The 15000-nt window shown below is 50.0% G+C and overlaps 1 protein-coding gene across 1 annotated transcript in view; it reads right to left on the bottom strand.

Annotated features, from left to right (window-relative positions):
* Positions 1-15000, bottom strand: part of mast4 (microtubule associated serine/threonine kinase family member 4) — a 218508-nt gene that overhangs the window by 52566 nt on the left and 150942 nt on the right. Inside the window, exons 8-12 of the mRNA XM_079525304.1 lie at positions 14902-14971; positions 11197-11275; positions 9504-9667; positions 1764-1839; positions 853-1062 (exon numbers count right to left, since the gene is read on the bottom strand). Of these exons, the coding sequence (XP_079381430.1) occupies positions 853-1062; positions 1764-1839; positions 9504-9667; positions 11197-11275; positions 14902-14971 (599 nt within the window). The remainder of the gene's footprint in view (positions 1-852; positions 1063-1763; positions 1840-9503; positions 9668-11196; positions 11276-14901; positions 14972-15000) is intronic.

Here is a 15000-nt window from a genome sequence, read left to right on the forward strand (position 1 = left end):
AGCGCAGCACCGGGTGCTGCTCATAGCGCAGCACCGAGTGCTACGAGCTTGTAGATCTGCTATATGACATAATGAGGCACATTATGATGTCAATTTTCCCTTCATTGTCAATGGCGTTTACAAAACAAACATTGAACTAAAGACAAACATTAAAGGTATATTCAGTGATTTCACTTAATTCAAATATCACTTATTTTTTCTTATTTTTTGGATAATCCTCCCTACTATAAAGTGTGCTGACCATATAAGGAGTTCCTCCCTGTCCCCAGTGAGCCCCTGGGGTCAAAAAACCCTAGTTTCGGTTTGGGTGGCAAAGCCTTCATCCAATCAGGATGAGAGGGGCCTTCCTCCAATCATGATCGAGTGGGGCGGGCCTTGGTGCATGTGCTGTTGGTCTGTTGTACTTCCCTCACTGTAGAGCGTGTGCATGAGCACATCTTGTTACCGGGGTGGACCAGGGTTTTTTCCAAATCACCCAAATCACTGAATGCTCCTTTAAACCTGTGTATAAGTCTCCCTACCTCTATAGAGTCTCTCCAGCTAAGGGCCGATTCATACTCCTATTTTAGAGCTGAATAAAAGTGGGTTCGGCTCTGTAGAGCCTACAATGTGATTTGAGGTTCGGGGGGGGCAGGTACCGTCCTAAAGTCGGCTCTTCGGTGCTACTGAAACTTTCTGACGAGTATGAATCGGCCCTAAGTCTCTAAATCTCCTACCTCTTGGTAGAGCCTCTCCAGCTAAGTCTCCTACCTCTTGGTAGAGCCTCTCCAGCTAAGTCTCCTACCTCTTGGTAGAGCCTCTCCAGCTAAGTCTCCTACCTCTTGGTAGAGCCTCTCCAGCTAAGTCTCCTACCTCTTGGTAGAGCCTCTCCAGCTTGTCGGTGAGCTCACAGAAGTAGCTGGAGGTTACGAGGGCCTGCTGGCTCTTCTCCAGGCAGTCTCGCGCCAGCTCTATGATCTGGTGGTGGGCGAAGCCCAGCACGCCGTCGGCCAGCGGCAGCACGCTCTCCGGGGAGTTGGTCCTGATCACGTCCCGGATCCGCTCCTCCATCTGAGCCGTGGCCTGCGTGCGTGCGGGGGGTAAGTGGCGATGTCGACAGACAGTTTTGAATTAGTTTAGTCTTTTTGAGTGGAATTACATTTTAGTTTTTGTCATCCGATACGTGTCGGTGTTACGTCTAGATTGCGTAAGATTTTGGTGGATTAAAATGTACGGTTCATTTGGTCGACTGACAGTATTTTGACGGACCTTGATGGCGTCGTAATGGCTGATTTTACACTTGGTTTGCGTGCTGAAAATAGCCGATCTACAAGCTCACAACGGGTCGCAGTGCGACACGTTGTGAGCTTGTAGATCTGCTATTCTAACAGCCGATCGCAACCAAACATGAACTTATCTCTTCTCCACTAACATCTTAGTCTCTTAATCCAGAGCGATTTACAGTAAGCAAGAACAACACATGGTGATACATCACATACATAAACAGAGTCATCAAGAATCATAAGGACGCGAACAGTAGAATGTCTGCACAATTAAACTATAAGTATACACTATAGAGTATATAGTATACACTATAGAGTGCTACTGTATGTCTACATGAAATGTAATCAAAATGACTAAATGACAAAAGTTGAGCCTTTGGACCTGAAGGCCGTCGAGGCCACGGTACAGGATACAGAATATCTAGGATACAGAAAGTGAAATTGGAAATGATGAAAACAAAACAATAACAATAATTATCAGGTAAATATGTCTGCGTTCACCTTAGGAAACCTCTCCTTGTAGACGTGGTTCATCATGATGATCTCGTGGTCGTAACACGACGGAGATCTCCCCGGGCTGAAGAAATTAACACACGTCAATAACAACACACGACTAGATACGTAAAGCAAAGTCTGAACAGCATTATACTGTAAACTGCAATGCATTCTGGGAGAATCTGAACAGCATTATACTGTATTAGTAGTATAAAGTATTTTACTGTAAACTGCAATGCATTCTGGGAGAATCTGAACAGCATTATACTGTATTAGTAGTATAAAGTATTTTACTGTAAACTGCAATGCATTCTGGGAGAATCTGAACAGCATTATACTGCATTAGTAGTATAAAGTATTTTACTGTAAACTGCAATGCATTCTGGGAGAATCTGAACAGCATTATACTGCATTAGTAGTATAAAGTATTTTACAGTAAACTGCAATGCATTCTGGGAGAATCTGAACAGCATTATACTGCATTAGTAGTATAAAGTATTTTACTGTAAACTGCAATGCATTCTGGGAGAATCTGAACAGCATTATACTGTATTAGTAGTATAAAGTATTTTACTGTAAACTGCAATGCATTCTGGGAGAATCTGAACAGCATTATACTGTATTAGTATTATAAAGTATTTTACTGTAAACTGCAATGCATTCTGGGAGAATCTGAACAGCATTATACTGTATTAGTATTATAAAGTATTTTACTGTAAACGGCAATGCATTCTGGGAGAATCTGAACAGCATTATACTGTATTAGTATTATAAAGTATTTTACTGTAAACGGCAATGCATTCTGGTAGAGAGGAATTGCTGTAAATTTGATTTAATTCTGGGAACAGCAAAGAATCCTGGGAAGAAGACAGTTAAAGGAGAATTCGATGCTTACCTTTCTTTGTAGTTGTTACGTCCCCACCAAAGAGGTCCAGGTGTTGTTTGTGCAAAAACTTATTGGCTATTTCCCCTACCATAAGCCCTCAATGAATTGCATTGAATGGGAATTGAATGGGGCTATGGGGTGTTGTGCTAATTCGCTTATTTCCATCGAAATAAGTAGTAAAGTGTGCCGCTTGGGATATTATTTACATTATGAAGAGAGGATATATACAAAAAAGTTAGCGATGGAAATAAGCGAATTAGCACAACACCCCATATCCCATTCAATTACCATTCAATTCAATGCAATTCATTTAGGGCTTATGGTAGGGGAAATAGCCAATAAGGAGCTTTTGCACAAAATAACACCTGGACCTCTTTGGTGGGGACGTAACAACTACAAAGAAAGGTAAGAAAGCCTTTTAGCATGGAATTCTCCTTTGAGAAGAAAACCTCCATTCAGTATTTCAGCCGTGACGTGAGCGCCCCCTCCAGAGATACTTCCGGGTCCTACTTTTGTGTCGCTTTTGTGTCCCCATAGAGTTATACTGTGACGCTCCGTCGGACTAAATCTGAGACGAAAACAACCACGAAAGTCTCATTTTACAGCTTTACTCGCAACAACAAAGCTGCTGGTCTCCCAAATCTGGCTGACAGGCCGTCTGCCCCACACTGGATACTATCGCCATTTTATTTCATTGTGTAACTAAATCCTCATTAATGCAAACTAGATTCAACATACTCAACCCCTGCACACATTCTAAATATGCCCCCGAAATATTGTACTGAGCAAATGGACTGTTACCACCTTCAATAATAATGATAACTAGAAAAAGTGCCCCTCGGGGCACAGGTCTCCACCAGGGCAGGTCAGGTTGTGGCCTCCTGGTGGCGCTATAATAGGCCAATGTGAAAAGGGTGCCATTTCTTCATACGCCTTTGATGGCAATTGGATGATTTGAGGCATTTTGTTCCAAAAATGTGTTTTGCAAAAATCAACCTGTTGGTGGCGCTATAACAGGCCAATGTGAAAAGGGTGGGATATATTCCTCAGCCTAGTAAGAAAATGTGTGAAAGATTTCACGTAAATTGCATGCTGCGTTCATGATTTGAGGCTTTTGTTCAAAACGGGGCAATCTTGCAAACTGTGAAAGCCAATTATAGCCAATTAGGATGGAATGTGAAATATCGGACAGATCCGACTTGAGCACATGGCCATAGAGATACTGTGTAACGATTTGTGAGATTTTTGGACAGAATCTGGACGAGTAATATCAAAAAATGTTTTTTACAAAAATCGGCCTCCTGGTGGCGCTATAAAAGGCAGATGCGGAAAATGCAGGTCAAAGGTTTGTCCTTGGCCTCTAGGGAGTGTGCATGCAACGTTTCACGTAGATCGGTGCAGTTTTAGGTAAAAAATGTGAAAAGCTGCCTCATGGTGGCGCTATAACAGGCCGTTCTGGAAAATGTGGGGCAGAGGTTCATCGTTGGCATCCAGGGAGTGTGTGTGCAAAGTTAGGGGTTAACGGTGCCGGAGATTAGCTGTACACAGACGGACGGAAGGACGGACACACACACACACACATGGACGGAGTGCAAAACATACTCTCTCCCCATGCCTTCGGCCTGGTGGAGACAATAATATTCTTTAAGAACATTAATAATTCTACTCGAGTTGGAAGCATTAAGACCCATTTTAACCCTCAATGGCTTCCTTTCTGAAAAATAAGGTCATTGTAAAAAGATTCACGCGTTTAGATATTCTATTTACAATGAGAAGGAGACGGGAGCTGGTGCCACTTGGACCCGGACGTAACGTAGGACGGGAGCTGGTGCCACTTGGACCCGGACGTAACGTAGGACGGGAGCTGGTGCCACTTGGACCCGGACGTAACGTAGGACAGGAGCTGGTGCCACTTGGACCCGGACGTAACGTAGGACGGGAGCTGGTGCCACTTGGACCCGGACGTAACGTAGGACGGGAGCTGGTGCCACTTGGACCCGGACGTAACGCAGGACGGGAGCTGGTGCCACTTGGACCCGGACGTAACGTAGGACGGGAGCTGGTGCCACTTGGACCCGGACGTAACGTAGGACGGGAGCTGGTGCCACTTGGACCCGGACGTAACGCAGGACGGGAGCTGGTGCCACTTGGACCCGGACGTAACGTAGGACGGGAGCTGGTGCCACTTGGACCCGGACGTAACGCAGGACGGGAGCTGGTGCCACTTGGACCCGGACGTAACGTAGGACGGGAGCTGGTGCCACTTGGACCCGGACGTAACGTAGGACGGGAGCTGGTGCCACTTGGACCCGGACGTAACGTAGGACGGGAGCTGGTGCCACTTGGACCCGGACGTAACGTAGGACAGGAGCTGGTGCCACTTGGACCCGGACGTAACGTAGGACGGGAGCTGGTGCCACTTGGACCCGGACGTAACGTAGGACGGGAGCTGGTGCCACTTGGACCCGGACGTAACGTAGGACTACAAAATGAGATGCGGACGGGAGCTGGTGCCACTTGGACCCGGACGTAACGTAGGACGGGAGCTGGTGCCACTTGGACCCGGACGTAACGTAGCACTACAAAATGAGATGCGGACGGGAGCTGGTGCCACTTGGACCCGGACGTAACGTAGGACGGGAGCTGGTGCCACTTGGACCCGGACGTAACGTAGGACGGGAGCTGGTGCCACTTGGACCCGGACGTAACGTAGCACTACAAAATGAGATGCGGACGGGAGCTGGTGCCACTTGGACCCGGACGTAACGTAGGACGGGAGCTGGTGCCACTTGGACCCGGACGTAACGCAGGACGGGAGCTGGTGCCACTTGGACCCGGACGTAACGTAGGACGGGAGCTGGTGCCACTTGGACCCGGACGTAACGTAGGACGGGAGCTGGTGCCACTTGGACCCGGACGTAACGCAGGACGGGAGCTGGTGCCACTTGGACCCGGACGTAACGTAGGACGGGAGCTGGTGCCACTTGGACCCGGACGTAACGCAGGACGGGAGCTGGTGCCACTTGGACCCGGACGTAACGTAGGACGGGAGCTGGTGCCACTTGGACCCGGACGTAACGTAGGACGGGAGCTGGTGCCACTTGGACCCGGACGTAACGTAGGACGGGAGCTGGTGCCACTTGGACCCGGACGTAACGTAGGACAGGAGCTGGTGCCACTTGGACCCGGACGTAACGTAGGACGGGAGCTGGTGCCACTTGGACCCGGACGTAACGCAGGACGGGAGCTGGTGCCACTTGGACCCGGACGTAACGTAGGACGGGAGCTGGTGCCACTTGGACCCGGACGTAACGTAGGACGGGAGCTGGTGCCACTTGGACCCGGACGTAACGCAGGACGGGAGCTGGTGCCACTTGGACCCGGACGTAACGTAGGACGGGAGCTGGTGCCACTTGGACCCGGACGTAACGCAGGACGGGAGCTGGTGCCACTTGGACCCGGACGTAACGTAGGACGGGAGCTGGTGCCACTTGGACCCGGACGTAACGTAGGACGGGAGCTGGTGCCACTTGGACCCGGACGTAACGTAGGACGGGAGCTGGTGCCACTTGGACCCGGACGTAACGTAGGACAGGAGCTGGTGCCACTTGGACCCGGACGTAACGTAGGACGGGAGCTGGTGCCACTTGGACCCGGACGTAACGTAGGACGGGAGCTGGTGCCACTTGGACCCGGACGTAACGTAGGACTACAAAATGAGATGCGGACGGGAGCTGGTGCCACTTGGACCCGGACGTAACGTAGGACGGGAGCTGGTGCCACTTGGACCCGGACGTAACGTAGCACTACAAAATGAGATGCGGACGGGAGCTGGTGCCACTTGGACCCGGACGTAACGTAGGACGGGAGCTGGTGCCACTTGGACCCGGACGTAACGTAGGACGGGAGCTGGTGCCACTTGGACCCGGACGTAACGTAGCACTACAAAATGAGATGCGGACGGGAGCTGGTGCCACTTGGACCCGGACGTAACGTAGGACGGGAGCTGGTGCCACTTGGACCCGGACGTAACGCAGGACGGGAGCTGGTGCCACTTGGACCCGGACGTAACGTAGGACGGGAGCTGGTGCCACTTGGACCCGGACGTAACGTAGGACGGGAGCTGGTGCCACTTGGACCCGGACGTAACGCAGGACGGGAGCTGGTGCCACTTGGACCCGGACGTAACGTAGGACGGGAGCTGGTGCCACTTGGACCCGGACGTAACGCAGGACGGGAGCTGGTGCCACTTGGACCCGGACGTAACGTAGGACGGGAGCTGGTGCCACTTGGACCCGGACGTAACGTAGGACGGGAGCTGGTGCCACTTGGACCCGGACGTAACGTAGGACGGGAGCTGGTGCCACTTGGACCCGGACGTAACGTAGGACAGGAGCTGGTGCCACTTGGACCCGGACGTAACGTAGGACGGGAGCTGGTGCCACTTGGACCCGGACGTAACGTAGGACGGGAGCTGGTGCCACTTGGACCCGGACGTAACGTAGGACGGGAGCTGGTGCCACTTGGACCCGGACGTAACGTAGCACTACAAAATGAGATGCGGACGGGAGCTGGTGCCACTTGGACCCGGACGTAACGTAGGACGGGAGCTGGTGCCACTTGGACCCGGACGTAACGTAGGACGGGAGCTGGTGCCACTTGGACCCGGACGTAACGTAGGACGGGAGCTGGTGCCACTTGGACCCGGACGTAACGTAGGACGGGAGCTGGTGCCACTTGGACCCGGACGTAACGTAGGACGGGAGCTGGTGCCACTTGGACCCGGACGTAACGTAGGACGGGAGCTGGTGCCACTTGGACCCGGACGTAACGTAGGACGGGAGCTGGTGCCACTTGGACCCGGACGTAACGTAGGACGGGAGCTGGTGCCACTTGGACCCGGACGTAACGTAGGACGGGAGCTGGTGCCACTTGGACCCGGACGTAACGTAGGACGGGAGCTGGTGCCACTTGGACCCGGACGTAACGTAGGACGGGAGCTGGTGCCACTTGGACCCGGACGTAACGTAGGACGGGAGCTGGTGCCACTTGGACCCGGACGTAACGTAGGACGGGAGCTGGTGCCACTTGGACCCGGACGTAACGTAGGACGGGAGCTGGTGCCACTTGGACCCGGACGTAACGTAGGACGGGAGCTGGTGCCACTTGGACCCGGACGTAACGTAGGACGGGAGCTGGTGCCACTTGGACCCGGACGTAACGTAGGACGGGAGCTGGTGCCACTTGGACCCGGACGTAACGTAGGACGGGAGCTGGTGCCACTTGGACCCGGACGTAACGTAGGACGGGAGCTGGTGCCACTTGGACCCGGACGGAACGTAGGACGGGAGCTGGTGCCACTTGGACCCGGACGTAACGTAGCACTACAAAATGAGATGCGGACGGGAGCTGGTGCCACTTGGACCCGGACGTAACGTAGCACTACAAAATGAGATGCGGACGGGAGCTGGTGCCACTTGGACCCGGACGTAACGTAGGACGGGAGCTGGTGCCACTTGGACCCGGACGTAACGTAGGACGGGAGCTGGTGCCACTTGGACCCGGACGTAACGTAGGACGGGAGCTGGTGCCACTTGGACCCGGACGTAACGTAGGACGGGAGCTGGTGCCACTTGGACCCGGACGTAACGTAGGACGGGAGCTGGTGCCACTTGGACCCGGACGTAACGTAGGACGGGAGCTGGTGCCACTTGGACCCGGACGTAACGTAGGACGGGAGCTGGTGCCACTTGGACCCGGACGTAACGTAGGACGGGAGCTGGTGCCACTTGGACCCGGACGTAACGTAGGACGGGAGCTGGTGCCACTTGGACCCGGACGTAACGTAGGACGGGAGCTGGTGCCACTTGGACCCGGACGTAACGTAGGACGGGAGCTGGTGCCACTTGGACCCGGACGTAACGTAGGACGGGAGCTGGTGCCACTTGGACCCGGACGTAACGTAGGACGGGAGCTGGTGCCACTTGGACCCGGACGTAACGTAGGACGGGAGCTGGTGCCACTTGGACCCGGACGTAACGTAGGACGGGAGCTGGTGCCACTTGGACCCGGACGTAACGTAGGACGGGAGCTGGTGCCACTTGGACCCGGACGTAACGTAGCACTACAAAATGAGAAGCGGACGGGAGCTGGTGCCACTTGGACCCGGACGTAACGTAGGACTACAAAATGACGTCGGATTTAAATACAGATTTGCAGACAACATGAGTAAGTGGACGCGGCGGTGTGTTAGTTAATTACCTCAGACTGCATGAGCGCGGCCTCATGGCGGTATTATAACTCTTACCTCAGACTGCGTGAGCGCGGCCTCATGGCGGTATTATAACTCTTACCTCAGACTGCGTGAGCGCGGCCTCATGGCGGTATTATAACTCTTACCTCAGACTGCGTGAGCGCGGCCTCATGGCGGTAACTCTTACCTCAGACTGCGTGGGCGCGGCCTCATGGCGGTATTATAACTCTTACCTCAGACTGCGTGAGCGCGGTCTCATGGCGGTAACTCTTACCTCAGACTGCGTGAGCGCGGCCTCATGGCGGTATTATAACTCTTACCTCAGACTGCATGAGCGCGGCCTCATGGCGGTAACTCTTACCTCAGACTGCGTGAGCGCGGCCTCATGGCGGTAACTCTTACCTCAGACTGCGTGAGCGCGGCCTCATGGCGGTAACTCTTACCTCAGACTGCGTGAGCGCGGTCTCATGGCGGTAACTCTTACCTCAGACTGCGTGAGCGCGGCCTCATGGCGGTAACTCTTACCTCAGACTGCGTGAGCGCGGTCTCATGGCGGTAACTCTTACCTCAGACTGCGTGAGCGCGGCCTCATGGCGGTAACTCTTACCTCAGACTGCGTGAGCGCGGTCTCATGGCGGCGGCGGTGGCGCGGCGGCAGTCGTCCGCCCCCCCGATGCTCTCGGTGCAGAAGTGCTTGGACAGGAAGTGCAGCTCGTCGGGCGTGGGCTGGTAGGGCAGCTGGTGCAGCTTCTCCTGTGACGAACAGGACGACTGCAAAATCACACAGATACCATAAACCTCATGTCACGGACCCCCAAATTAATACCATAAACCTCATGTCAGGGACCCCCAAATTAATACCATAAACCTCATGTCTGGGACCCCCAGATTAATACCATAAACCTCATGTCACGGACCCCCAAATGAATACCATAAACCTCATGTCTGGGACCCCCACATTAATACAATAAACCTCATGTCACGGACCCCCAAATTAATACCATAAACCTCATGTCACGGACCCCCAAATTAATACCATAAACCTCATGTCAAAGGACCCCCAAATTAATACCATAAACCTCATGTCACGGACCCCCAAATTAATACCATAAACCTCATGTCTGGGACCCCCAAATTAATACCATAAACCTCATGTCACAGACCCCCATATTAATACCATAAACCTCATGTCTGGGACCCCCATATTAATACCATAAACCTCATGTCACGGACCCCCAAATTAATACCATAAACCTCATGTCACGGACCCCCAAATGAATACCATAAACCTCATGTCACGGACCCCCAAATTAATACCATAAACCTCATGTCTGGGACCCCCAAATTAATACCATAAACCTCATGTCACGGACCCCCAAATTAATACCATAAACCTCATGTCACGGACCCCCAAATTAATACCATAAACCTCATGTCACGGACCCCCAGATTAATACCATAAACCTCATGTCACGGACCCCCAAATTAATACCATAAACCTCATGTCACGGACCCCCAAATTAATACCATAAACCTCATGTCTGGGACCCCCAAATTAATACCATAAACCTCATGTCACGGACCCCCGAATTAATACCATAAACCTCATGTCACGGACCCCCAAATTAATACCATAAACCTCATGTCACAGACCCCCAAATTAATACCATAAACCTCATGTCACGGACCCCCAGATTAATACCATAAACCTCATGTCTGGGACCCCCAAATTAATACCATAAACCTCATGTCATGGACCCCCAAATTAATACCATAAACCTCATGTCACGGACCCCCAAATTAATACCATAAACCTCATGTCACGGACCCCCAAATTAATACCATAAACCTCATGTCACGGACCCCCAAATTAATACCATAAACCTCATGTCACGGACCCCCAAATTAATACCATAAACCTCATGTCACGGACCCCCAAATGAATACCATAAACCTCATGTCACGGACCCCCAGATTAATACCATAAACCTCATGTCAAGGACCCCCAAATCTGACTTATTATTAGTCCCGTGGACCCCCCCCCCCCCCCCCCCCCCCCCCATTTGAAAAGATAATGCCAGGGACCCCCCATAAGATAAGATTTGACTCTCAACCATTTTCCTTTCAAGGACCCCCAGTTTGACATGCATTAAGTTACATACCCCTCATTTAATGACATTTCTATCTCTGGGACCCCCCAATTTATATTGTAAAATCAATGTTAATTTAACTCTGAGAGTGTACACATTGCGGGTCCATTTGGTTCCAATAATAATACTAATACTACTAATACTACTTACAGACACGGTGGAGCTGGGTGTGTTGGTTCCATAGCCAGACGAGGGCAGCGAGGCCAGAGACCAGCGTCGGCCATCGGTCCTACAACACCATGGAGAACACATAACGTTAGCCAGACGAGGGCAGCGAGGCCAGAGACCAGCGTCGGCCATCGGTCCTACAACACCATGGAGAACACATAACGTTAGCCAGACGAGGGCAGCGAGGCCAGAGACCAGCGACGGCCATCGGTCCTACAACACCATGGAGAACACATAACGTTAGCCAGACGAGGGCAGCGAGGCCAGAGACCAGCGACGGCCATCGGTCCTACAACACCATGGAGAACACATAACGTTAGCCAGACGAGGGCAGCGAGGCCAGAGACCAGCGACGGCCATCGGTCCTACAACACCATGGAGAACACATAACGTTAGCCAGACGAGGGCAGCGAGGCCAGAGACCAGCGACGGCCATCGGTCCTACAACACCATGGAGAACACATAACGTTAGCCAGACGAGGGCAGCGAGGCCAGAGACCAGCGGCGGCCATCGGTCCTACAACACCATGGAGAACACATAACGTTAGCCAGACGAGGGCAGCGAGGCCAGAGACCAGCGGCGGCCATCGGTCCTACAACACCATGGAGAACACATAACGTTAGCCAGACGAGGGCAGCGAGGCCAGAGACCAGCGACGGCCATCGGTCCTACAACACCATGGAGAACACATAACGTTAGCCAGACGAGGGCAGCGAGGCCAGAGACCAGCGTCGGCCATCGGTCCTACAACACCATGGAGAACACATAACGTTAGCCAGACGAGGGCAGGGAGGCCAGAGACCAGCGACGGCCATCGGTCCTACAACACCATGGAGAACACATAACGTTAGCCAGACGAGGGCAGCGAGGCCAGAGACCAGCGGCGGCCATCGGTCCTACAACACCATGGAGAACACATAACGTTAGCCAGACGAGGGCAGCGAGGCCAGAGACCAGCGGCGGCCATCGGTCCTACAACACCTACAACATGGAGAAAACATCAGCCAGAGAAGACTTAACGTCTTCCAGTGTTGTTTTCGTCGACTAAAACTAAGACAAAAAATGTTCGTCGACTACCCTTTTTTCACTGACGAAAACTAAATGGAAACTAAATGAAAACTAAAACTAAGACTAAATGCATTGACAATTTCGTCAACAGAAAAAAACTAGACTAAAATGTTAGCAAGGGACAAGTGGACAAGAGATCCAGAATAAGTCATTTTACACTTGGTGACATGCTGAAAATAGCCGATCTACAAGCTCACTTGTGAGCTTGTAGATCGGCTATTTTCAGCAAGTGTAAAATCAGCCATTACGACGGCATCACGGCCCGCCAAAACTCATTTTAGTCGACTAAATCACCTGTAGATTTAGTCTACTGAAATCTTATGATATTTAGTCGACTAAAACTAGACCAACACTAAAACATTCTGGGTGACTAAAAAACTAAAATCAAAATTCGCTGCCAAAAACAACACTGACGTCTTCATGGATTAAAGATCATCATCCATAGAAAACATGACGTCTTCATGGATTAAAGATCATCATCCATAGAAAACATGACGTCTTCATGGATTAACAGCATGAAAAGGAGCAGAACCCCCCCCTCCCCCCTCCCCCATTAGAGTTGATTCCTAAACAATGAACAGTTAATGTATAAACATGATGATATGATGATGTTTCAGTAGCTGTTCCTGCTGGATCACACTCTGCCAACCAGGTGAACAGGTCACAGACTAGAACAGTATGACAAATACAACACTATTATTATGATTTTATGGAACATTTTTGAGAACATAATGTATTGCTACAGAAAAGACGGTGATCCGAGCACTCAAAAAAGTAAAAAAAGAAAGAAAGAGGAGATGAACTTTATTTAGAAATGTTGGCTTTTTTAAACATTTCTAAATAAAGTACCTTGATTTTGTCTTGTCTGTTGCAATACATTATGTTCTCAAGAGTTTAAGAGTTTCCCATAAAATCACAATAGTGTTTGTAGATCTGCTATTTTTGAAAATTCGTAAAAATGCGGCACAAATCTTTGAATATACTGTATATTCTTTCAGAGCGAACATTTTTTTAATTTCGACGTCAGGCCTAAATTTGGTTAATGAGTTATTAAAGTGAACAACAGAGCAGACGTACATTTATAATTATTAGATGGGATGCAGAGCTGAAACACTGAGGGACACGATGGTCAGAATTAGATGAATCTTAATGATGCACTTTAGACCAAATATAGGGTTACGGAAACGTGTGAGGGGAAAATGGAGGCCTTGAGGTGGATTTACCTGTCTGCTCTGAAGCAGTGACTGTGGATCATAACAGAACAGAAACAACCGTATGAGATCATGTTGATCGGTGGCACACAGCACTGACAGCAGGGACACTTTTCCTTCATTTCGCCGACTATAACATTATCCCATTTTGACCTGAGATCAGATTCTAAAAATGTCTTCTACATCCTGACAGTTTTCTGAAAAAGCTATGTTTCTATGTCAGACCTACAAGCTCATAGCGCGCCACTCGGTGGCGCGCTATGAGCTTGTAGATCTGCTATTTTTCAATAGCTAAAGCATAACATGATGCCAACACCAAAAGGGGTTCCCGTCCAAAATGGGTTAATTTGACCAAAAGAAAAGTTTGTCGACTACCTTTGTTCACTGACAAAAACTAAATAAAAACTAAAGCTATGACGACTAAAAATAGGACTAAATATATTGACAAAAAGTGTCAGTCATTTTGGTTTAGTTGCGCTCGGGTGTTGCAGATCTACAAGCTCACACAACGTGTCGCGCTGCTAAATCAGCCATTTGTACATCATCACTCAAGGCCCGGCGTAATGGTTTTTTGTCGACAAAATCGCCTGCAGATTTAGTTGAGTAAAATCTCACGACGTTCAGTCAACTAAAACTAACCTCTGAGATGACTAGAACATGACTAAAACGAACCTCCGAGATGACTAGAACATGACTAAAACTAACCTCCGAGATGACTAGAACATGACTAAAACTAACCTCTGAGATGACTGGAACATGACTAAAACTAACCTCCGAGATGACTAGAACATGACTAAAACTAACCTCTGAGATGACTAGAACATGACTAAAACTAACCTCCGAGATGACTAGAACATGACTAAAACTAACCTCCGAGATGACTAGAACATGACAAAAACTAACCTCTGAGATGACTAGAACATGACTAAAACTAACCTCCGAGATGACTAGAACATGACTAAAACTAACCTCTGAGATGACTAGAACATGACTAAAACTAACCTCCGAGATGACTAGAACATGACTAAAACTAACCTCTGAGATGACTAGAACATGACTAAAACTAACCTCCGAGATGACTAGAACATGACTAAAACTAACCTCCGAGATGACTAGAACATGACTAAAACTAACCTCTGAGATGACTAGAACATGACTAAAACTAACCTCCGAGATGACTAGAACATGACTAAAACTAACCTCCGAGATGACTAGAACATGACTAAAACTAACCTCCGAGATGACTAGAACATGACTAAAACTAACCTCCGAGATGACTAGAACATGACTAAAACTAACCTCCGAGATGACTAGAACATGACTAAAGTACATTTTATTACAAAGACTACGACTGAGTCTGAGACTAAATCAACACTGCCGCTGCTGCTCTGGGTCTTCGGTTCTTACCTCCGTGCGAAGGAGAAATGAGCCGAGGTGCTCGGAGAGAAGTTCCTGGGACTGTCCTGAGGGCTGGAACCTGCAGGGAGGACATGGACGTTAGTTAAA

The sequence above is a fragment of the Electrona antarctica genome (genome assembly GCF_951216825.1).
Source record: "Electrona antarctica genome assembly, chromosome: 16".
NCBI classification, from domain to species: Eukaryota; Metazoa; Chordata; class Actinopteri; order Myctophiformes; family Myctophidae; genus Electrona; species Electrona antarctica.